The following is a 26,351-nucleotide window of genomic DNA, read 5'->3' as shown; positions in this document are numbered from 1 at the left end:
AGGTTCATATCATCTTTATGTACCCGGTTGAAATGCCCAATATACCAGACCGTATATGGCGGAACTCCGGGAATATATCGGTTCTTCCCGGGAATGCAGGGGCCACATTTGGTTGCATCCCCGGTGCCAAGGTGAGGCGCACAGAGGTAACATGTAAACAAAAAGGCCGATTACTTCCATTTACTCAAGAAAACGCGAGCCTGATGCAAAGATTTTTCGTTTCAGCCATGCTGAAAAGGGAAATTATTGAAGAGTTTGCTCCAGGCAGAATCCTTAGAATGGTTTTACAGGATGCGAAGCTGCATCAATTTTCAACCTTTGCATACAGTCCCAGCGAGACAGGCTTGATTTATTTATTTATTTATTTATTTATTTATTTATTTATTTGATTGGTGTTTTACGCCGTACTCAAGAATATTTCACTTATATGACGGCGGCCAGCATTATGATATTGTTAATATACTCTGATACAAATAAGATTGAAAATGATATTTTTTGTTGATGAACGTTTATTTTACGACGGGTTTATTTAAGTTCATGAGAGAACATTGAGAAACATTGTTGAAACCAGTGAGAGGCTGACCAGTGCGAGGAAAGGAGTGGTTGAACCATACTTGGTTTTAAAGGCGTGAACTCCCGTACTTGGTGACAGTTCCCGTACGTATACAATAGGAAGATGATGTGGACTTTTTGGGCTACTTCACTGACTTCAGTAACAATGAGTGAGATGAGTGCAGTTGTCAGTACTTTGACCGACTTTGCTGTATTGTGGCGAGTATTTTAGGGTATTCTGGTTTGGGAGGTGTTATTTCTTTACCTATCGTAGGGGAGGATTTAGAGAGTATTTTCTGTTAGTATGTTTGTGTTTAGGTTACACATGGTTAAATTGTAGGAAGATTTTTAAGCTGGTTCAAAATTTGATTACTTAGCTTAGAAAGGAGAGAGAGGACGTTGATCCAATAGTTCGCTGGGAATGGGTTAAATATAAAATAATGAATGAAAGTATTAAATATAGTAAAGAAAGGTTAGCATTAATTAGAAAAGAAGAGAATGAATGACCAAGAGAATTATCTTTTTGAACTAATGCAACAGAAATGTATAGTAGTCAAGCTCTGAGTAATATGAGGATAAGCCACGTGATTTGCAAAAAATATACATGCAAAAGGCACAGGGAGCTACTGTGCGTTCAAAATGAAATGGATTGAACATGGTGAAAAAAAGCTCGGAATATAGTTTTAACCATTTTTTAAATATATTCGGAACGAAGCCAATGCTTGAAAAGGTCTATTTCTGAATTGAAATTGGGAGAAACAGTGTTTGTAAAAGGGGCAAATATTAACAAAGAAATATTTTCGCATTTTTCCAGTTTGTATCAATCTAAACAGCCGACCGGGTTTGATTTTGAAGATTCTTATAAGTCAGTATTTGGAAGTCTAAATGTGGACGGTCTATCTGATCCTCTTGATATGAATTTAACAGTTAAAGAACTTTTTGATGCTGTCAAACAATTAAAATCAAATAAGTTAATTTTACCGGACATTCTGGCCCATTTTTAAGGACTTACACTTCCAGTCGATTCGGATGTCATTTGATACTAAAGAACTCGGCATTTCACAAAGACGAGGGCCAATTATACTAATTCAAAAGACAGACAAAGAGAAAATTTTGTTACAGAATTGGGGATCTATCACTTTACTGAACACCGACTACAAAATTTAAGGAAAAGCGATAGCTAACAGAGTGAAGACGGTGTTAACAAACTTAATTCATCAGTCGCAGGCACGTTTTATTCCAGGCAGAAACATAGGCCAAAACATTAGATTTATACTTAATTTATTCTATTACCAGGCCGAAGGTTGGCTGTTATTATCAGATATAGAAAAGGCATATGAGTCAATAGTATACAGTTACATGGAAAAAGTATTAGAAAATCTTAACTTTGGATCTGTCATTTCGAGAGGGATTGTCATTCTTTACTCAAATACTTATAGTAGTGTTATAAATAAGGGTTCGACCACACATTGGTTTCGCAATCATAGAGGTTTTAAACAAGGCTGTCCTTTGTCGCCGTAAGTGTTTGTTCTTTGCACAAAGCTTATAAATCTTGCTTTAAGGCAGAAGTCGCATTATCAAGGGCTAAACATTGCAGGGCAACTGGTTAAAACGCGTACATTTTGCAGATGACACAACACTTTCATTACAGAACTTAAAGGGCCTCATTAAAATTTTACACCTGGCAGGAGAATGTGACTGGTCTCCCATTAGATATTAGGAAAACCAAATTGATGCCTATGCATAAACATTTTCCAGCATCAAATTTAATTCAAGTAAACAATACAACAATACGTATCGGTAAGAGTTTAAATAAATTGCATAAAGGAAATATTGAACCCAATATACAGAAGGTAAGCAAGCGCTTAAATATATGGAGTGGAAGAAATTTCACATATTTTGGCAACGTATTGCTACCGGAGGTCGAAGGTGTTTCCCGACTGGTATGTCAGGGTGGTGTGTTAGGTGTTAATAGAGGTTACTGTAATCAAATCAATCATAAACTGTTTAAATTTATATGGGGTAACAGGAAGGGTAAAATTAAAAGAAATCCTAAAACAAATAAGTTGTCAGCTGGAGGTTGTCAATGCATTAGGTTTTAATATTATGAATAAGGCCTTAAAGCTGAGGTGAATAAGGCGTTTTGGGGGGAACGAGATCGCTTACTGGGAATTGATGAGGACCGATGTGTTTGACCAGATTGAATCTTTGGGATTCGTCCAAATGAAATAAAAGTTACCAGAATTCTACAAACAAACAGACAGGCCCTTGGAAGGAAATTAGTAATGAAGATGCTGAACCAGCTAACCATATCATTTGGAATAATTAAAACGTTCTCTATTCTAAGAAGTTCTAGGGAGTTATATTTTGATACTTGGTTATCACCAGGTATTGTGTTTATGAGAGATGTTCTTAACAACGGATGCAAAATGGCATAGTTATGAGGCATACCTATTACATATAAAATCGATCTTGATTATGACAATTATTTATGAAATAACTTGGATAAAGCATTGATCTCTTTCTTAGTCAATAAAAATGTAAACTTAGGTAACATTAGACCTAAGGATAAGGTTGAAATTACAGCTGTAATGAGCCCAAAGCCTGTACAAAATAATCCCTCTCGGCATGCTTTTGGTTTAACCTACTTGTGTATTTTGTCATGAGCTGTAATCTTGTTTACATTTCTTTTTTGCATGAAATGCTGCTCGTGTATAATGGTGTGTTTTATTATTGCTTCGCATGATCAGAACTCCACTCTGCATGTTTCTGGCTTAGTCCATTTGCGTTTGCGTGCTGTTGTTATGAACTGGTTTTTTTTCTGTGCCTACCTTTTGTGTGTTTTGCCATGATCTGTAATTGATGTTGTTGTATTGCTTTGGCGTGAATCATTCCAATGAATGGAATGCCAATAATATTATATCTGTCTGTCTGCCCCGTACAAAATATTTGTATTCAATACAAAAGAGAAAATCGGCAACTGGTAAAACTATAGCTAACGTCCCGAGTCGAAAACCATGGAATCAAAGAGCGAGTCAATATGGTTTCGTCAACACGAGACAGAAAATGGCAGAGAACAAAGTGAAACAGTTACAAGTCAAAGTTCTACACAATATATACTCATCAAGACAGTTTTTATGTAAATATGGTATTTGTGAAATTCCTTCATGCTCTGCACGTGGCAACGAAATACAATAGATAAAATAAAGAGATACGATAAAACACCATTTATTTCTCGTGTGTAAAGCTTCAATCCAATTGTTGTTATCTTCTAACTGGATGACTGCACTAAAAACGGAGAAAACGCTTAACTCTGACCATGTCATATTCGGTTGTTTTGACGAAGGCAATAGAAATAATAAAATCTTGAACTTTTGCATTTTGTATGCTAAATACTTCGTGTTCATGATATACGACAGCGACACCTTAGTATATTATACGGCCTTTATGTGCGTCGTACAGAATATAGCAAATATTATGCAGAAACTTAACGGGTAAAATTAAGCCCCCATATTATAACATAATATATTACACTCTAGCCCTACCACATCGCCAGGTGGCACTGAAGTGCTTGGAGCACTGCGTCAGACTTATGCTCTGAATGGTCCTACATCTGTTCTAAGTAAAACTCACATATTGTTTGGTTGTTGGCTAACCTTGTTAGAAAGAAAACCGAAGATTACCATCAAAACTCCAGCTCGACGTTCTCCTCCTCTGCCAATAAGTCTAGCGAGTTTACGCAAGTAGGCCTAACGTGACCAAATTGCGTTGAGCCAATAGACCCATATATGCAAGATGTCCGCATATAATATCTAGCAACTCCCGTCAAGTCACACCTGTTAGCCGTGTTTGTTCGTGACAGCCAAGGCGTTTTCCGCATCCACCATGTTTGGCTTCGCTTTGAAGTAGGCACATCTACTCTAGGAAAACGTCGACCGAATTCTACCCTTGGAACAATTGCATTAAATATACGGCACAACTTACTGTAGCGGATTTCTCTGCTCATTATGATTTTCCATAGAATTCCGACAGGACATATGACAGTCTGTTAAAGTAGCAATTAACAAAAGACAGTTGGCGTGTGTGCCGTCCAGGTCGGGGGTTTGTATTGGAAGGGTGGAGCCAAGGTTTTCCTAGAGTAGATGTAGTCTACCCACGTCAAAACAAAGATAACATGGCGGTGGAGGAGAACTCGAGCCGGAGTTTTGATGTTTATCTTTGTGTTTCTTTCAAACAAGGTAGGCCAACGACCAAACAATATGTGTGTTTTCCTGAAAGAACACATGTAGAAACATTCAGAGAATAGGTTTGATGAATCGCTTCAATCGTTTCAGTGCGATCTCGACTACCGCCAGGCTAAATCATGGCGATATGGTAGGGCTAGACTGTAAAGGTTACACCTAGAATTGTTTTAACAGGGCCAACAATGTTCACTTTCACGGTGAGAAATGTCATTGTATAGGTTTACAGACACAATGATACCTCCAAATGATACACCTTTCAAAAAGTTTTCTAATGTATTTACACTGGTCGCATTTGCGGTCAGTTGGAAATTCGTTCGAAATGAAATCATCTCCCATGCTCATGCGGGCACTCTGTTGTTTGTAAGCAGGGGTTTCTCCTGATGCTTGTGGAATTGTACTACACGCGCTATTTACGCTAACCGGTGTCTTCACTTCGATTTTGACCGTTCTCTGAAGCTGAACAAAATACGCCAGTAATATGATAACTTAAAAAAATATTTATTTGATTGTGCTTTTCGCAGTACTCATGAATATTTCACTCATACGGGGGCGGTAAGCATTAACGTGGGACGAAGCCGGGCAGAGCCCCCGGGGAAACCCACGATCATTGCTGACAGACCTTCTCGCAGGTGCAAGTACCGGTTTGAAAGTCTGTGGTATGATATTTGAGACATGTGATATATTTCTTAATAGTCACTCTGTTTTATGTATATTTTCCGTCAGTGGTCGGAAACATTCGAAAATGATGTCATCATACTTGGAACGCGGGACTACCTTAGCTCCCCCCATCCAGGGTTCTCACCTCATCAGTTTCGTTTTGATAGCTATCATCGATAACGTCATCAAAGCAGGCTACCTAATTTCCGGACTGACCGCTGACGTTAGGGAATCTATATATAGTTAAAATAATTTCTACGCCCCAAGAATAAAGATGAGAAGCGATTTGTAATTGTCTATCTTAGACCACATAACAATTCCATATTGTGAAATAAAAAGAAAAGCGTTTTAAGTGTCCTTTAAAATGAGAAGAAAACATACATGTACATGTGATAAAGACTGTGTGAGGAGTTATTTGTAAATATATGGTCATCAATTTTCTTTTCGATTCTTCTTTAAAAAAAGACAAAAAAATATATCTATAATTTTTTTTTCAGGCTACATATAAGATCTAAATGGGCAAAGGCATTTGTCTTATTACCAGTATGTGCGTGATGACTATGTATCACCTGTTTACCTGTAACATTATCATGACAACAGGCAAACCAGTCCTGTTTCCATGTTCTAACCTCAGAGTGCTGAGCGCCAAGCGAGGCAGCAGCAAGAACCATTTTTTTTATAACCAGTATGTGCGTGGTGACTTTATGTAAGACCTTTTTACCTGTGACATTATACTGGAACCGGGCAAACCAGTCCTGTTTCCATGTTCTAACCCCAGAGTGCTGCTGCAAAAACCTTTTTTTTCCACAGGTTTAGGTGTCATCCGGCACCGTTTAGTTTTCAGTTATCCCGACGGAGAATTCAAAGGGCATTTGTAAGGTCATATACTTGGCAGCAGTTGGAAACCTCACACATTCATGCATGGTCGAAATGAGAATGTGTTTCTAGTAAAATGAATGAATTTGTGTTCTTTATTTCACAATATTAATATGTGACATAATATTTCATATGAAATGTGCATCACGCGTTATATTTTTTTTTCTCTCACTTTTGTGTGAACCTTCATGCCACTCCAATCGAACTTCAACACGTTCGGAAAAAAATGGAAATACATGCCTAGGTTTGATTCAATTTGTATGGACAGTAACAATAGCATTCTCGTGAGAACTTCTTATTTCGATGTAGGCCCAACGACGCAAATAGAATTAGTTCCATTTTAGAACACAGCAGTAACTGAAAACCAACTCAGCAGACAACATGTGTAAATAGGCCCTATGTATAAATGTAGGTTCTACATGTACACGTACATACACGTGTGTACTTTAACATCACTAATGTTTACAAACTGCCAACAGTGAAAACTCAGAAACGATGAAATGTCCATCCCATTTCAGTTAGCCTGTTTTACCATTGATGCATATTCTGCAGGGTAATGATGACTTTCGGCAATTAAGAGAACAGAACAGCCAGCGTAATCTGTACTAGCTCTGACGGGCCGTCTCTTCGTCCTAAAGGGTAACGTTAGAGCTAAATCTGTATACAAGATTCTGATCTAGCTGTGAACTTTCTGACAGGTTCGATGCGGGCGTTATTTTACCTTCATAATGACCTAAAACTGACCCAAGCGGCTGATTATGTAAACACATCATTACATTTAAATACACGTGTAAGACGAGCGATGTTTGTAAACATTCAAAATCTGGGTTTCCGAAAATCTTGCAGGTTTAAGTTTTGACTACCCCCACCAGACATCCCGCCTCAAACACCACAAGTATTACCGGTGATAACTTCCTGGTTTAAGATCAGCCTTTTCTCATGGTCGCGAATGTATTGCACTCGAGCAAAAAAGTATTCGCGGTTTTCGGTTAAATTGAGTGGATGGGCATAAAAAGAGCAAGCTGAAAACCAGTGTTTTGGGAGATAAGGTAAGCTTAGCAGAGACTGGAGAAATTTTGTTCAGTTGCTGGGGTTACTCTTTCAGTCCCAACAACAACAACATCACTCAACAGACAACGATAAAACACTGTTCAAATGTTTGACAGTGTAATGTTCGGAGAACAATGCACCATACATGACAGAGGGGATCAGGTAGGTATGGAAACCGTATTTTTAAAAAAATACTTTGTTGGGTGTAAAATTCCTGATAAAAAGCTTAGATAAAAAATGTCACTCCACTTCTCTTCTTGATGTTTCAGTTGGATAGGCTCAGCGTTGACCATCATGGCTAAACACGTCCATAAGATTTTAACTGTAAAAAGTTGTATGTCAGTGATTTATTTACAACAGAAAGATCTACAAGTAAGGAACCCAGAATTGGAAATGTATGGCTCCAGCATCGCTGTGATTTTGATTGATATTTTCATAGGACTTAGGCAGATTCCCTGATCATGTCAATCTGTTCATAGTTTCAAGCACCTGGGTTCCTTGCTAGGAGCTGGAGGTGATAAATAACATAGACATAAATGGGCAAATTAGTGATTTTTGTTGTTTCCTAAAGTTTGAAGTACTACATGACACTGAAGCTATCGTAGGGGAAGGTTATATACATTCTGGTTACTTTTAAAGGTAGAATTTCGTACCCTATAAGCTACTGTATATTCTTCATTTTTTATGCGAAAATCTTGTTCGATGCCTGCCCCATGCCTATTTGCTTTGTTTTCACCTCCCTTGCTCTGCTTGGTCTTGTGACCTGAGAACATACTGATGATTGGCTCAGAAGAGCTGTGATATCACTGCAAAGCTCTGAGTGCTGGCTGCAAACTGTGACACCTGCACGTATATCTGGTGGAATAGCATAGCAGTTTACAATTGGTAAATTCTTCATGTGATATAAATAAACTATTGACATGTACGCCTTTCAAACGAAAAGACTTTCTCATGGACTTTATAGAGAACAAAGAATTTAAAAGCAAAGGTCATATGTCTGTTTTTACAATGTGTATGTGCTAGACTTGTCCATCTTGCCATGCATTGGTTGTATGTATGGGTTGTGAACTGCTGTGCTATTGTCCGACTTCCTGTCTATGACCAAGAATCACCATGCAAAGCTTAGATGAACGTGCAACCACCCAAGACACAAAAAAACCACTAAAATAAAGTATTTGTCAGATGAAAATCCATTAAACACTGTCCAGGAAGATTGTTTGATTCATTTTTTAGAATTTTTCTTACTGACTAAAAATGCTAAAATGCATTTAAAACATAGGATTCTCTGGTGTTGTGTTGGGACACAGAGGGTATCAGTGACATCACAGTAATATTTTTGGTTAGAAATAGTCTGTTTCAAGGTCCATTTGTTGAATGTATTCATAGCTCTGATTGAAGATTAGCATTTTGAATGATGAAGTATACCAGTCTGTATCTATGTGTGTAAAGTGGCAAAAATCTGAAGTGACATCACTGGTCCCAGTATGGTCAGAAAAGGCCACAGTAGTATCCAAAGTTTTCAATGCATTTTACTAGATCAAAGAATTTTCTAAAAAATAAATCAGACTTTAATTTTCCCAGACAATATTAAATGGTTCTTCATCTAACTTGTATATGTGCATCATGCTAGTGTGCATTCTTTCCCTTTAATAAGCCCTATAGTCCTCTGTCTGTGGTAACCGAGGCCTGCCAGTGTGTCTGTCCCACCCTTATGACCTTAAGTTTTACAAAACATCTTTTCTCATTACTTGTGTTTAGCATGATGGAAGGTAAGTTCTCTAGGCATGCTGTATTTGTACATTTCAGACTTAGGCAGTTTCATTCGCTAGATTTCTTGTTATCTTTTAAACCCATTTCATTGCAGACTGATGAACATGATCAGTAAGACATTTATTTATTTATTTATTTATTGGATTGGTGTTTCATGCCGTACTCAAGAATATTTCACTTATATGACGGTGGCCAGCATTATGTTGGGAGGAAACCGGGCAGAGCCCGGGGGTAACCCATGACCATCCACAGGTTGGTGACAGACCTTCCACTTACAGCCAGAGAGGAAGCCAGCATGAGCTGGACTTGAACTCACAGTGACTGCATATGCCAAGTACGTGTTGATATATCTTTAGGTTTGCTCATGATTTATGATTTTTTTTGTGAAGTTCCACAATTTAGACAAACATTCTGTCTGAATAACTTTATGATCATGCATAATCCCTATCATTTCCAAGGAATTATGGGAAAAATCGGGACACCTTTAATACTGTAGTTTACATTTAACCTCAATGACCATGATGGTTAGCTCCCACCATTATGTCATAGCAGTGAAATACTCTTGAATATACGACATAAAACACCAATGAAATAAATAAATAAATAAAATTTAACCTGTACATTCCAGGCTATTAAATTGTCAAGTGATTCAGACAAAATGCTGGTCTGTTTAATCATTTGTTTAATGTGTAAGACATTACTCAAGAACTCAATAAAACAGTAATCAGGTTTGATGGATGCTTAGTCTGAACACATCCATACCTGACAAACCTCCTGATTTTAAGACACATCAGAAGTAGCAAGAGCTGGATTTGAACCTGGGACCTCATTGTTCCAGATCTGATGAACTACAGCAGAATACAACGCGTTTGCAATTCTTCCGTTAAAGCCACACTATAGACCATGCAGCAGCCGTACAATACTGCTAAGTGACAGGGCAGATAGTGTTTTAATACAGCCTTTTGTGCATTTCCAGAAAGTTCAAACCTGCTGTGCAATGACCACACAGTATAATTGCATTGTACAGTGAATGGTTGATTGGTCTACTACATTGTAGTATGTACATATACAAGCATATGTATAAGATGGTGGAGTATTCCTTATGGTATAGGCTTTTCTAATGTAGCATTCAGTCCCTTAGTTAGAAATCAGGGGCCATTTTCACAAAACTTTGTAACTCAATTTTTCGTATTTTTTCCTCATACATGACGTCACCAATAGGCAGTATACCCGGACAACATCTTTTACGAACAAAATTACAAGAAAAACGAGTTATGAAGTTTTGTGAAAGTGGCCCCGGACGGCACATGCTGACAATGTCAACTGCCTATCTGTTAACATTGTGTCTCACAAAAAAGGGGCAGCTGCAGCGCTGTTCTAAAAAAGCCTAGCTACAGGTATCATATGACATGCATAGCAGTGGAATCAAAAATGACTTGCAAAATATGCCGTAAAATTTTACTACTCTTTCTTGTAAGAATGCATTAAAATCGTGTTACTTTGGGACAAAAACTTAACTTCTGTGTAGGTTTTTCTGTCTTTACTAAGAAGCATAAGCAGCACAGTCCCAATCACGTTCTAACAAGGCAACTTTTATTACAACTACTTGTGTCTGATTATTACAGATTTTATCAGGTGTTAGGGGTGGTGTCACAGAAAGTACAGAATGTATTGACCTGATGTTTTTTACATGCATGTTACATGCATGTTTTAACAAAGCAACTCTTATTACAACTACTTGTGTGTGATTATTATATTCGTTTTTTCAGGTCAAAATGTTAGGGGTGGTGTCACAAAAAGTACAGAATGTATTGACCTGATGTATTTTAAGGCACAATGACATCGCTGATGCTCTTTTGTGCATATTAATTACTGTAAATTATCAGAATTCACGATTTTAGTGCTTTATGTATTAGGCTGAAGTTTGCATTAATGGGTAGATCTTGCTAGGTATATATCAGAATAGCACATGGCGACACTGTCCACAAGAAAGGGGCAGGGTGCAGCGCCATTCTAAATAAGCCCATATATAGCTAGGGGTACCACATGACATGCATAACAATGAAACATGGATGGTGCTTTGTCATATCTGCCAAGAATGACTCGAAACACTTGGGGTAAAATTTTACTACCTTCTCTTGTAAGAATGCATTTAAAGCAACTCTTATTACAACTATTTGTGTCTGATTTGTATGTTCCTTTTTATCAGATGAGTTCAGTGATATGCAAATGAGAAGATACCAGATGAAGAGATGGAGACAGAAGGTGCTCCCCTGACAAATACGACAGGTCTCTGGCCCATAAAGGTGGAAACTCACGATGCTACAGATGAACCTCAGGTGTGGTATGTCGTCAAGCGAGAAGATGACCATGAGTCTGAGGAAGGATTGCGCTCTGCAGATAGCCTTCAAGATAACACTCTGTCACAGGGTATGCCAGATGATGGAACTCTCCCAAAACATGACTGGAAAACTGAAGAAAAATATACACCACATCAGCAGCCATCATCAGCAGTATGTAGGACCACGGTGGGTACGAAGACTATGTATGATTCTGTAGTGGGTTCTTTGAGGCCAAGTACAGAGCCTGTGAGGAAGTCAGAAAGGGAGATTATTCCTAACAACGGCCAGTTGTCGCAAAATGTGAAGACAGAACCTATCGAAGCAGACGTGCTAGAATGTGGGACAGGCACTTGTCCACAAACGGTTGAGTCTGATGTCGCAATCTCTGAGACACATACAGCAGAAATGGCCTCAGCCATGCTTCAGTTTGGGTCAAGCACAGCTCATATAGACTCATCCACGCCAGACGCCTGGCACATAGAGGAAAATCCTTTATTGTGCGAAATCTGCGGGATTTGTTTGAAATACCCGAGCAAGTTGAGGAGGCACATGCGAATACATACAGGGGAAAGGCCCCACACCTGCGATATGTGCGGTAAAAGCTTCACGGAGGCCTTCGCATTGAAGAACCACAGGTACAATCACCTGGACGTGAAGCCGTACATCTGCGAGGTGTGCGGAAAGAGCTTCTCATCCTCATCACACTCAAACTACCACTTGATTCACGTCGAAGGCAGAGGGGAAGCTGACATGCTAGAATGTGGGACAGGCACTTTTCCAGAAACAATTGAGCCTGATGTCACAAACTTTGAGACACATACAGCAGAAAGGGCCTCAGCCATGCCACAGTTTGGGTCAAGCACAACTCATATAGACTCCTCCACGCCAGACGCGTGGCACATAGAGGAAAATCCTTTATTGTGCGAAATCTGCGGGATTTGTTTGAAATACCCTAGCAAGTTGAGGAGGCACATGCGAATACATACAGGGGAAAGACCCCACACCTGCGATATATGCGATAAAAGCTTCACGGAGGCCTTCGCATTAAAGAACCACAGGTACAGTCACCTGGACGTGAAGCCGTACATCTGCGAGGTGTGCGGAAAGAGGTTCTCATCCTCATCACACTTAAACTACCATTTGATCCACGTCGAAGGCAAGGGCTTCTCGTGCAACGTTTGTGGGAAGAGCTTCAAGCTGATGTTAACCCTGAAGAGACACAGAGCGATCCACACTGGCGTGAAACCACACGTCTGCAAAGTGTGCAGCAAGAGTTTCACGCAAATTTCTCAGTTGAAAAGCCACATCAGGATTCACACGCGCGAGATATCTTATTCCTGCGAGATCTGCTGTCAGACTTTCACGAATTCCTACTCGCTGAATAATCACGGGAGGACACACAAGAGACAAAAGCGACAAGAAGAAGAGGTAAGGCAGCTGGAGGAGACCGGGCAACAAATAAACGCCGAGCAACAAACGGCAGAAGTATCCGATGTGACGGATAAAGCAGCGTCACATTCGAACCGTGTGCGCGGGAAATGTCAAACAATTCTGAGTTTGCTTCGGAGTGACTCTGCATCCAATCTGAGTCAAAAAGGCAAGGTTTTCTCTTTGGAACGGTAGTGGTGTGGAACAGTAGCATTGAAATATGTAAACAGTGTGGGTTTGACATGACATTGGAGTTTGGCCCCACTACAGAGATGCAAAGCTTGCACGAGCCTTGGCAGTTTAGAAGTTGGGCTTCAAAACATGGCGAACGTTGGTTGGACTTGCTCGATTCAGACGTTTAAATGTCCGAATTACATTAAATGATGGCTTACGGATGCTGGCTGTGACCTTATGTTCTTCTGATGACTTAGGAAATCTGTGGATACCAAATGTAAGAACGGGTTCGATGCTGTTATTTTGGGTCATTTTGTTCGCGTGGGCCTAGATTGCACGTAAGCTAGATTCTACGTTATCGTAGTGTTCTAGATAGCGTTGAACTATCTGGAACACACCTATGTAAATCCTACTGGTGCTAGTTATATGAGGTACTTGTAACAAAAATGTTTATGTGTTTAACACGGTTAAATTGCTGAAGTGACATCAGTTTGAAAAGTATATTACAAGAGTTACTGTAGTCCTGCCATTGGTTGTGATGTGGATATACGCAAAAATATAAACGCAGGAAGCAATTTTTATGTTGTTTTCTCTCAGCGTTAAATAACGTGTAAACTCAACAGTTAAGTTAAGTATACATTTAAAATTGGGCCACTCGGTTTGGGACATGTTTCATGAAGGGCCATTTTAATATAGCATTTTGGGTTTGTGCGTTTATATTTTTGTTAACTACAATCACAAAAATAATCTGTTAAATTTAACAGAAAATCTGTTGTCTGAGTGATGCTAGAATATATTCTGCTGTTACAACAGATTATTCTGTTAAATATAACACTTGTGATATTAAATTAATCCATCATAAAGATTCTTTAAACTTACAGAGTATTATGTTGAATATGACAGAATGTTGTGTTGTAATAACAGAATACACTCTGGCATAACTCCGACAACAGACTTTCTGTTGAAATTAACGTATTAATATTTTGACTACACGTCATTAGGTTTCCCATGTTGTTCAACAAAAGCCTCGTTGACACCATACCATTGTCGAGTCGACCAGTCGAATGCGACTAGTCAGATGAAATAGAACATGGTCTATTTTGTGAGATTGTAGGATTTGAAAAATAGCATCATCTGAACGCTGCTTATGAAATAAACGTCATGTTTTCTTTAAACTTGACGAACTCGAAATGTCGATAGGATAGGATCCCATTCGGCTTTACCCAATGGCAATGAATTTACATTCGCCCAGAAACATAGGATACATAAAACGCTTGGTTTTTGTTTCTTAATATGAAATTTAGGATGTAGCGTAACATAGAAGAGTACTCAACACCATTTCACCTTCCTTCATGGGGTGTAAAAATGATACCAAACTACAGCTTTCGTAAGGCCCAAGTAGTCGATCCAGAAATTAAGTAGCCTGCTGTGGTGATGTTCGTGGTGATAGATGTCAGAAAAGCTTTGTTGGAGGAGATGGTTGGAATTGGGGGACATTAAGCTCGCCCCGCGTATCCAGGAAGTGTACCGATGACGTCATTCCGAAAATTTCAGATCATTTCCGGAAAGTATGCATAAAATAGAGGGGATATTAATACATGTGAAGTAACCCTCTAAAACGAAAAAAATCTCGTTTTTTTGGCATTCTTTTCATTGAAAACACATTTTCTTTTGTAGCGTGTCTAAGTAGGCCTACGGTCTACTGGGGAAACGAATGCGGTTTGGGCCGAGACAGTCTGCTGCTGTCTGACATAAGTTGTGATACCGTCTTCTTTCAGAGGCATTTAGGAATTGGGATGGTATACATTGACAGAGGCATTACTTATGGATAACAACTCCTGGATTTATTGTGTTGGTGACATTTCGATGTATTTTCTTACATCGTTATCAAACCATATGAACATACAGAGATACAAGACAACTTATATACAGTAAGAGAGTGAGTGGTGTCAAAAACAGGCAACAATGTAACATAGATAATAGCTTCAGAGTTAATGGCTTTAGGGTTTAAGGCGGTCACTGTCTAATCTGATGACGTCATTGTAGGCGCTCGGTAGCTGGTACCCGCTGTCTGGAACTGCTGGAAGCCATCGTGATCCGACGACACAATCCACAGCTTAACCGAGACAGCGGGTACCACCTACCGAGCGCCTACAGTGACCGCCTTAAACCCTGAAGCCATTAACCCTGAAGCTATTATCTATGTTGCCTGTTTTTGACACCACTCACTCTCTTACTATATATAAGTTGTCTTGTATCTCTGTATGTTCATATGGTTTGATAACAATGTAAGAACCTACACCGAAACGTCACCAACACAATAAATCCAGGAGTTGTTATCCATAAGTAATGCCTCTGTCAACTTGTGATACCGTCGTTGAATATATTACGCGTATGTGGTGGCCCGTAAATGATACAGACTTGTCCCGCAACACTGTGTGAAATTGCCCTTCGGCTACACGTAAATACTAGTAAATCGTTGTAAACGATTTGAAAATGATGTCTTTGAGCCGGTTACAGTGTGTATGGCGTATGCAAAGTACATGTAAGTAGTCCGTGCGCGGACATGAACAAATACACCAAGGTGAACAAAGAAGAGGTGATGATGAATTCCTGATATCGGAGAAATATTGCGCGAGACTTAACTGTGGGCGAGGAGAAAATGACTGTGTAAGTGCTTGGGTGAAACAAGAGATAATGTAGGTAATTTAGCTTTAGCATTGTTGTTTGGAAACCCTTAGTGCATTTAGACGTCTTCTGACTACAATTTGATTATGCCTTCATGCTTATCACAATATCTGCTTTTTCTGGTCTGAAAATTCGGACTATGGTACAAGAACTTAGATATCCCGTGCGAATTCAGTTGTCTCGTACATTGATTGAAATATCTGCGTAAGCTGTTGCCATGGAGATTAATGGGATTAATTACAATTAAAAACGTACAGCATGGGAAGTAAAACCAGAGCAGCGACAGCATTAGATAGATAGCAAATGGTCACACTTAACCGGTTAAATACGGCCTCTTGTAAATCTACCTCAGTAAATTAGTCCACCAGCAGATTCCTGGTTTATGCAGGAATACAATTGAATTAAAGACGGACAGAATAGACAAGGGCGGATAAAGGGAGGGGGGGGGGGGGTGCAATGTTCGGCTATATCACCACTATATCACGCCGCCTTGGCCCAGGAAGCTGTACAATCTTAGATTACCAGAGATTCGTTCTCAGCCGTTTGGAGGAAATTAATTTGTTCTGTGTACGGTAATATTTGTTACGTTCTATAAGAGCTTCTTTGGGGACATATTAGGCGTTATAGATCTCTGTGGAGAAATCGTTGGGGACAACAGTACCTCTGTAAACGTATTTTTATGTTGGAACCTGCGATCTTTCTCTACCGCCGATCAACTTGTTTGCTTTGATTTGTTTTCTACACAGTACAGTGACTCTTTATATAAAGACGGTATATACAGAGAGCATGTACTACTGTATTTTCATGCAATCGTACCGCGAGCTCTATTCATCGTAACCTTGTCAGCCGTTATATTGATGTCAATATATTATTTAGTAAGACATCAATAAACGAACTAGATGAGAAACATTTCATTTGAATGACGGAGGTTATTTGCACATTGCGTGCACCTAATGCCAGAGGAAAACCACGGACCAACGATTAAGGTAAGTCACTGACAATCTGCCCCCTGCCCTGGCTCTGCCTTGCATGAGCTGAATTTTTGGTTATTCAATCGTGATGAAGGCTGCAAGATTTAACCCAGGGAACCGTACCTCAACTGCCAATCAGTGTGGATTCTGTATCCAAGAGTGCACACCCATAAACACATTAACTGGCTTCCTCTCCAGCCGTTTGTGGGAAGGTCTGCAAGCAACCTGCGGATGGTCGTGGGTTTCCCCCAGGCTGTGCCCGGTTTCCACCCACCCTAATGCTGGCCGCCGTCGTACAAATGAAATATTGTTGAGTACGGCGTAAAGCACCAATCAAATAATTAAACATATTAATAGTGAGGGACCGGGCGGGGGTGGGGGCGTACAGGGGGCACCTTATGTGCCTATCCCCAAGGGCAGCGTGGGACCCGAAAGCTTTACGACCCTAGATTGCCAGTATGTTTCAGTCATTCAGTGTTAAATGGTGCCCGAAGACGTTGGATATAGAAGAGTTCGGGGCCGAAAACTGACAAAAAATAGGCTAAAAGTCTGTGCGGCGGGGTTAGGAGTCAGGGTTCAGACTTCTGTATGGCCGCCACATGTAGATGTACGTCTTTGGTGAAATTTTTTCACTGTGTTAAAGGCTTCGTAAATGAGCCTTATCTGATCGAAAGATAAAAAAGAATTTCAGAATTCATAATATTATTTTGAATACTGATTTCACGTTATTTATAAAAAGAAAAAGAGAATCTGTTTGAATAAGAAATGATCATATTTATCTAACCATTAATATGTCAAACAGAAAGTAAAACTGACACCCGGATTATGCCGTATACCGCTACGTAAAATGGTGGCAATAAATCATGCTTTCTTTACATCACAAAGCTTCTAGAGGATCGCAACAAACAAATTGCGCTGTGTAACTAGGTGCGGCGGAGCTATATAAATACAATGTACCTCAGATAACTTCGCTTAAGCAGAAGTAGACGCGACGTCAGCAGTGAAATTTATAACATATATAGAGTTTATAGGCTCTTATATGCACTGGAACAGCTATACTCGTAGGCCTGAAACTCTTTCGCAATGTTATTACGTTTTCGATTTGTTGTTTGTTAAATAACAATTTCAAGAATTTATTCTTTTACAATAAGTCACACCCATAAACCTTTAATATACCTTTGGCAAGATAATGGTGGTGAACCACTACACACGTGACTCGCATATGTGATCTAGTTTTACACACCACAAAATTGGTGTTAATAAAAAAATTGGCCTTTAACGAACCTTAGACTGTGTACACGACCGTTCGAGTGTTGTACCCAATGACCCACAGGCAGTGAGAGGTATGAGGCAATGTACAAATAACTTGTCCCAGGTAAGGGTTAACCCAGCACTTAACTGAGGCCTATCGGTGGAAAGAAAAGCGCTTTTGATCACCATGTAAATCACTCCCCGCTCCCACATACTGACATACAAACCAAGATATGCTGTAAGACTACAGAATGATTGATCGCCATGCAAAAATTAAACCTGATCAATTCTGCATATTATCAAATATTTAACTGATTAAGTCACAGGTAGTTAATTGTGTAGCTGTATAATTTTCAAAATTTATGATCGGAGTCAAACAATTAAATCCGATCGGAGTCAAAAAATTAAATCCGATCGGAATCAAAAAACTAAATCCCATCGGAGTCAAAAAATTAAATCCGATCGGAGTCAAAAAACTAAATCCTCCGATAAAGGCTGTCGTGGCACTCCAGCAAGAATTCTGCGGTTTGCGGTTAAATTCAGTCAACGAGCATAAAACTGGCGCCGAAAAGAGCCAGCTGAAAATCAGTGTGTTGGGAGATAAGGTGAGTATAGCAAAGGCTGAGGAAGTTTTATTCCAGTATCACGGATTGTGTTCAGCTTCACCACTGGTTTACCAAACGGATTTCGAGGTATAATACCTGGAAGGACAAATAGTATCAAGCTGTAGGTAAATAAAATCATTTTTTGGGTTGTTTTTTGGAGATATATGTAAGTAAATATTTCTTGAAGGTAACGGTTGGTATCATTTTTATGACGGGGTTCAACCCTCTTCAACTCGATCAGTATGCGTTGTTGTTGTTGGGTTAAGATAAGTAGCGCATGGTTAACACTGATGAAATCATTTGTTACATCAGGACCACTAGATACCCCCATCAAGGTATAATGACTCCGTGGAGGTATAATGACTCCATCGAGATATTGTACCTCCTAATCCATGGCTCAGTCGGTTAGCGCGCTAGCGCAGCGTAATGTCCGACGAGCCTCTCACCAATGCGGTCGCTGTGAGTTCAAGTCCAGCTCATGCTGGCTTCCTCTCCGGCCGTAAGTGGGAAGGTCTGCCAACAACCTGCGGATGGTCGTGGGTTTCCCCCGGCTGTGCCCGGTTACCACCCACCATGATGCTGGCCTCCGTCGTATAAGGGAAATATTCTTGAGTACGGCGTAAAAAAACACCAATCAAATCAATCAATCAAATCAAATTTTCAGTTCCAACAACAACAAAACATAGTTCTGTTTTTTTTTATAGTGTAATGTTAGAGGAAACGATCCAGCACATCCAACTGGCTTATGCTTGATCTCGTGTGTATCGTGTGTTCCCTGACATTCTCAAATTCCTCTAAAAATTACCCACAGTGCTAGATCAATTAAATTAAACGTGGAGGTTTATTTTGAACAATTTCTGATTTTTACCTGCCTCAGTGTTTAATCGTTGAATTAAAAAACACGGTAGGTCCATTTCGCAAGGCTCTTTGCGGAGCGAAGTAGGACCAGTTTTGAACTTGTGATAGGAATTGATTCACATTGCCATTTGCATAACCTCGGACTGTGTATGGACACAGGCGCTTGAGTCCAGTCCGTAAACCCTAAGAAGACGTTCTACCGGCACGACGCAATGTCTCCGAAATTCAAAAAATAAAGCCTTCGATTTCTAGCCTTTCCACTCATTTCCCTACCTGGAGCTATTATCTGCTCAAATCCATCCCTAGTATTTGCAAATCAATTGTATTTGTCCCTATGGCACTTATATGTACTGTCATGGCCAGTACGACATCGGAGGTTTCAACGCACCGTCTTACTCTACCATATACAACCCCATGGGTTATCTCCCCTGTAAAGTTTTACCTTTCCTTACTATAAGACAAGCGGCACACATAAAAGCTTTGTGACTCAGTCTGAATTTGAGAGCAACAGACAAATATTCACCTGTTATATCGGTCAGAAAAGCCTTGTTGCCATAGAAACATCATTAGACCATCAAATGATCTCATAAACAGAAACGATACACCTGTGATACTCGTCATAAAAGCTTTGCGGGTCAGTCTGGATTAGAGAGACAGACGAATATACACAGGGGAAAAACTGATCGCATGCACAATTTGTGGCAAAATCTTTACGCGACTGTGGGAGGCATCATTTCCCAAAAACAGACAGAGGGAGTGGTTGGACCCAGAAGAAAGGGCTTACCTGTGATGACTGCGTACCAGGGTGTATAATGTTAACCACCTTGTAGAGACAAAGTAAAATAAACAGGAGAAAAGTCTGACACCTGCTCGATCTGTGATAAAAACGTTACTCAGCTCCCTACATGGAAAAATCATGCACAAACACACAGAGAAGAAAAAACCACAGGAAAATTCTTTCGCCAGCAGTGCTTGTGATAAAAACTTTGCTCAGCATTCTTAGTTGAAAAGACAAGACGAACACACACATGTAGGTGAAAATCCTTACGTCAGCAGTAATTGTGATAAACACTTTGCCGAGTATTCCTGATTGAAAAGATATAGACTAACACACACATCTAAGTGAAAATCCTTACGCCAGTAATATTTGTGATAATTGCTTTGCTCAGCATTCCTGGTTGAAAAGACATGGATGTACACACATGTACATATCGTTAAAATTCGTTATGTCTGAAGTACTGGTGATCAGTACTTTGCTCAGCTATTTTCATTGAAAAGACATACGCTAATTTTTCGAACTTTTTTAACCACCTCTACAACCAATATTTTGAAACATTCTGAGAGAACGATGGGTTGTAGAATATAGTTTGCTTATAAGTTTTATAAAGTTTGCATCTTTAATATCATAATAACACAAAGATATCATTTTAGCATAATTTTCATTGTAATTGTATGTATAACTTTCGCTAGAGAAAGTGCTTGAATAGTTTGAAGATTTACAGTAGACAAAGACACGCAGGTGAAACCTCTGATTGTTTAGGACTAACCGCTGTACATGATCTGTATGAAAATAGTGGATTTTGGAATATGAAATTACTCATTGTGTGATATCGTACCTTAGCAATGAATGCTTTCGTACTATTCCGACACATACAATGAGAGCCTTCCACAAATTTGTGGTAATAGTCTTTATGCCACGGGTTCGAAACTTTGCCAATTACTTGCCAAAGTGGTATTCCTTTTTACCTTGTGAACTACCAATCAAGTTCTTCTGCCGTAAATGAAAATGCCATGTGCCTCTGCACCTCACACGTGGGAAAGTTGCCTGGTTTTCCCCCAAAACCCAGTCAAAAATATACCCGAAATAAACCAAGGACCATTGGCAAGTTATTGATGAACTTTCCTTCAAGTACACAAATGCAAACCATATTGGGTGAACGTTAAAGCGGTGTTCAACGAACGTTTAAGCGGTGTTTAACGAACGTTTAAGCGGTGTTCAACAAACGTTTAAGGGACATAGGTGCATCATAAACAGCATAACATCACCATGACCACACAGACAATTAGCATGATTAGAGAACGGAATATTGCAAATTTCATGCCCTTTGCTGGGTTTGAACCCGCACCATATGCATAAACATGTATACATGTATTTATCAGTTATAGCGGTATATGTAATTCCTGTACAAGTATTTCGATTATTTGATTGTCTTTTCCATTAGGCAGATCAAAGCAGTGCATTTACATCATTACCCCTCTTGTCCAGGTCGTTAAATCGTATGACCCAAAAATAAAATTTCCATTGTAGATGCAGATGCAAATGGTCTTATTTCCTTATTTTGCAATGATCAACACCCCGTTGTTCTGAATTATATTTATTTCAGGAAATCCGGGGCAGTAATGTTCATGATTTTATCAGTATATATGCTTGTCTTTTATTTATTTTCCATTCCTTTGAACAAGGCGAATGTGCGGAGAAGTAATCAGTAAGCTGACCATTGCGTCTTTTCTGTCCATGTATTCAAGTCCAAAACATCGGAACATTACGCACTCGTCCATTCTGATGAAAACTCTGTTAAGAAGATCCTTCTGTTAAAAGTTGGCAGGAAGGTGAGAAAAGCTGCTTGGCTGAAGTTACCGAACGAAGGCAATTTCAAGAGCAATGCGACGTTAGATTTAGCAGTGAAGTAATGGTAATATATGGGGCAAGGTTCATTAGACTGGTAATACAGAACTAAGTTTTTAAACTCACTGAAACATGTGAAATGTTTGAATTCTATTGTGGGTTTTATGAACATGTCTGGGTGCTCTGACATCACTCGAAGTCTTTTTCACGTGGTGGAACGGTTAGAGCGGTTAGAGTGCCAGAGCGACGCAATGACCCAAAAGTCTCTCACCAATGCGGTTGCTCATGTTAGCGGATGGTTGTGTGTTTCCCTAGGAATCTGTCAGGTTTCATCCCATCATAGTGGTGAAGCCGTGGTATAAGTGAAATATTCTTGAGTGCGATGTAAAACATCAGTCAAATAAGTAAGGAATACAGCTAGCTCCTAAGGGTCTGATACATGTGTAGTTGCTGCAGGCCAGAGCTTTGGTCATGTATTTATTTGATTGGTGTTTTACGCCGCACTCAAGAATATTTCACTTTTACGACGGTGGCCAGCATTATGGTTCGAGGAAACCCGGCAGAACCCGAGGGAAACCCACGACTATCCGCAGGTTACTGGCAGACCTTCCCACGTACGACCATAGAGGAAGCCAGCATGAGCCCGGACTTGACCTCACAGTGACCGCATTGGTGAGAGGCTCCTGGGTCATTTTCGCGCTGGCGTGCTAAACACCTCGGCCACAGAGTGGCTTTAATCATCTAGGTTCCGCAAGAGCACTTTAGAAATTGTGCAGTAGCATGTATATGAATGTGGAGATCAGTTTACAGTCCTTAACGACGACAGTCACAAGATTCAAACCTCTTGTGTCAGGCTTTCTGGCAGATATCTTTTTTTGATTGTTATTATGTCTCACTGAAACCTTCCTCACAAACAAGGTCTCAAAAACCTTTACCTGTTTGTATTGCTACAGGTCATTATGTATGGAGCAGGGAAGTTCGTAATTTCTCCATGCCCTCGAGATCATGACAAAGCCAAGATTACAGCCAAGGATTTCTTGCCAAGAGATTCTCTTTGGACGCATGCCACAAAGTGCACTGCCAAACCTACCCCGAAACAGTCCGAGAGCAGTTTCGTACGGAGTGGTCTAATGCTTCTGTCTCGGTTCGCTCATAATCCTTTGGAAGGTGATGAGCCGCTAGAATACGTACTTTCCGGAATGAAAGAAACCATCGGTAATCCTGGAGTGTAAGACATTTGTGAGAAAGACAGTTTAATTAAAGGGTTTAGATATTGTTTGCGGGCAGAATTGGAGAGGAATCGTAACAAAGGAAGAAAGACTTGGAAAACTTAAGAAGAAAACTAAGGACTGTTTCGAGATTGCTGAAGAAAGTAAACAAAGGTAATCCTCAGCCCAAACCCCTAAGCTTTTTCATATCGGGTTCCGGATTTAATTCGGTGACGAAGGCTGTAAATGACTTAGAATGTGAACCCGATTTCCCTCGCTTAGCCCAAGTACTAGGGAATTACGTGAAACAAATTTGTCTGGTGAAATAAATCTGCCCAACCCAACAAATAATGCAGCAATAAGGCGTGAAGGCCGCGACTTTAAGGGTCTCTATGAAGTATTGTGGAACAGTGAAGTAGCAAGCATGGCCAACAGACGACAAAAACTTAGGAGAATGAACAAAAAAGAAACGAATGCACACATAACAGAAGATCTAGTTTAGTCAGACTAAAGGATTCCCTGGTGGACTCCAATTACTGAAGGTGTTAAATTAACCACAGCCTAGCCTTGATTACTAGAAAAGGGTTGAACAAAGCATAGTGTTAGGAATCGTGGCATTTAATCAGGGAAGATTACTCGAAGTGGTTGACATGACAGTGACTGACTACACAAACAGGCCTGATGGTCAGCATCTACAAGAAATTATTGAATCCTTAGATCTGGCTCTTCGGATCAGTTACCAAACTTAATCTGTGATTTAAATCAGATGATTGCGTCGAGGATATCTGACAACAGATTTCCTCGAGACTTGCCATTCAATTCCATAGAAAAACGTTACCTTGTGAAATAAACACTTTCTTCGTAGGCGTATGTAATAAATAGTACACTTCGTTTTATGCATGCGGATTTTCCTATTCCAGGAAGAGAGGAATTGTAATACAGTTATTATTGGGGCCGATTCCACGAAGCCATTTCTGATTTAAGTCAAAACTTAAATCCTCATCGCAATGTTTTGTTTTTAGCACTCGAAGTTAAACTTGTGGCACATTTCTGTATAACACTGAATAGGTTGTCAAAATTGTATTTATTAAGGCTTAATAATAACCGCTAAAGTCATATTTCAAATTTTGGCTAAAATCAGGAAAGGCCTTGTGGAATCTGCAACAGATTTTTTTCCACAGAGCACAGAATCTTTAAAACCGAATGGTCTGTCGAGGAGAGACTGGGAAACATTTAACCTTACATCAACTGACCCACTGTCAGATAAACAGCAACATGTAAATCGCAACTCAAAACCAAGGTAGACTTTCAGTCGTGTTCACATAATGTAAATGTAATAAACACATTAGTTACATATGGTACATATAACTCGCACACTTCCCTATATATGTTTCACACGACAAGCATGCCTTTTCAACCAAGCTTTGGAGGTAAAACTTTTGCCGCAAGCAAAAATGTGTTTTCTTATAATTCCTGCAACCAAAACTTTTCCCACAAATATGACATAGAAAACGTTTCTCACCCATGTGTCTGCGACAGTGGAAATTCAACCCATATTTTTGGATAAAGTTTATGTCTCTTTACTTTCGTGTGTGTTCGACAGTGTCTTTCCAGTCTTTTCCATTCTGTAAAATTCCTTCGAATTCCATCCTTTGCCACAGGCTTGGCAGATAAGTGATTTTTTTCATGGCCATTTCCTACGTTTTCTAAAGGCAGAGTTATCAGTTCACCCAAGTTACAACTTCCTCTTTTAAAGTCTTAGGTGTGACTCGACCCAGGATCACATGTCAATTTTTCCGGTACCGGCCCAGATAGCACAGTTGGTAGAGCATCTGCTTCGGGAGCGGTAGATTCAGGATCAATCCTGGGTCGAGTCACACCTAAGACTTTAAAAGAGGAAGTTGCAACTTCCTCGCTTGGCGTTCAGCATGAAGGGGATAGTGCAAGACTGGTTGAGCACTGTCAGTATAATGGCTCGGGAGGGGTGGCTTACTTGCATTCGGAGAGCCATCTCAGTGAAGCAGCACTAGATAAAATAGCTGCGGAAATCCGTCTTGCGACAGGGAGGCACATTACATTCACCCTAATGATTCCTTCGTCGTCATATGACTGAAAAATTGTTGAGTACGACGTTAAACCGCAAACAGTCACTCACTCATTTTTTCCGTCACACTCGCTGCACTGAGTGTACTGTGCAGGAAGCCCCTAAAAACGCCGACTACCTATGGCGACATGATGATCAGAACTTGGTAACGCTTTACACCGTATGAATGTCACCGTTTGTGGCACGTTCAGGTTAACAACGTCAGTCGGAATCTCCGTGCTGATTGGCTGTGTAGGAAGCCCAATGAAATCCGGACCAGATATGACATCAGAACGAGGCGACTGTTAGGCTGTGCGAGTGTCGCCATTTGAGGCACATTCTGGTTTTCATCTTCAGTCGGCATCTCTCGACGCAACTCCTCAATCGTGCGCCTATCACGGTTTTCACATCTGCGTTTTCGACAATGGGAATTCAACGATGGTTTGCATCTAAATCTTTTGTCACAAGTAATGCAGCTATATGGCTTCTCACCAGTGTGTTTTCGCTGTTGTATTTTCAAAGCGTTGAGTTTTCTATAGCTCTTGTCGAAGACTGTACATGCATAAGGTCTCTCACCTGTGTGTGTTGGAATGTGAATGGTTAATGTGGATTTATCGCAAACACTGCAAAGGTAAGGTTTTTCCCCAGTGTGCGTAAGATTACGAACTTTCGGTGTAAAATGCTTGAAAAAGCTCATACCACACAGATCACAATAGAGGGGTTTCTTCACTCTTGTGTGTGTTCGGCGGGGTTTTACCAGTTTTCTCTTCGCTGTAAAGCCTGTGCCACAGGTTTAGCAAATATGTGACATTTTGCCTTTGGTACTTTCTACGTTTTCTAAAGGCAGAGTTGTCAGTACAGCTTTTACAGCAAGTTATCCATTTGCTCTATATAACCAGGGTGATCGTGCTGGTTCACCGCTGGTACAAATCCAGGACTATTTTCATTCAGCTTTGTTTTAAGTAATG

The 26,351-nt window shown here is 40.0% G+C and overlaps 1 protein-coding gene across 3 annotated transcripts; it reads left to right on the top strand.

Annotated features, from left to right (window-relative positions):
* The first annotated feature begins 7,240 nt into the window (after positions 1 to 7,240).
* Positions 7,241 to 23,972, top strand: LOC135462798 (zinc finger protein 883-like). Of its 3 annotated transcripts, XR_010443493.1 has the most exons (4): positions 7,241 to 7,378; positions 11,359 to 13,431; positions 21,930 to 22,076; positions 23,046 to 23,972. XR_010443493.1 is itself a non-coding variant. In XM_064740064.1 (2 exons), the coding sequence occupies exon 2, from the start codon at positions 11,402 to 11,404 to the stop codon at positions 13,112 to 13,114; it is 1,713 nt and encodes a 570-aa protein (XP_064596134.1). In that variant the 5' UTR covers positions 7,241 to 7,378; positions 11,359 to 11,401; the 3' UTR covers positions 13,115 to 13,875. The 3 variants fall into 3 exon arrangements, 1 of the variants encoding a protein (XP_064596134.1); XR_010443494.1 differs by lacking the exon at positions 23,046 to 23,972 and having other exon boundaries at positions 11,359 to 13,370; positions 21,930 to 21,946; XM_064740064.1 differs by lacking the exons at positions 21,930 to 22,076; positions 23,046 to 23,972 and having other exon boundaries at positions 11,359 to 13,875.
* Positions 23,973 to 26,351: the final 2,379 nt, after the last annotated feature.

Source organism: Liolophura sinensis, chromosome 2, assembly GCF_032854445.1.
Source record: "Liolophura sinensis isolate JHLJ2023 chromosome 2, CUHK_Ljap_v2, whole genome shotgun sequence".
Lineage (NCBI taxonomy): Eukaryota > Metazoa > Mollusca > Polyplacophora > Chitonida > Chitonidae > Liolophura > Liolophura sinensis.
This window is presented reverse-complemented; position numbering and strand designations above follow the sequence as displayed.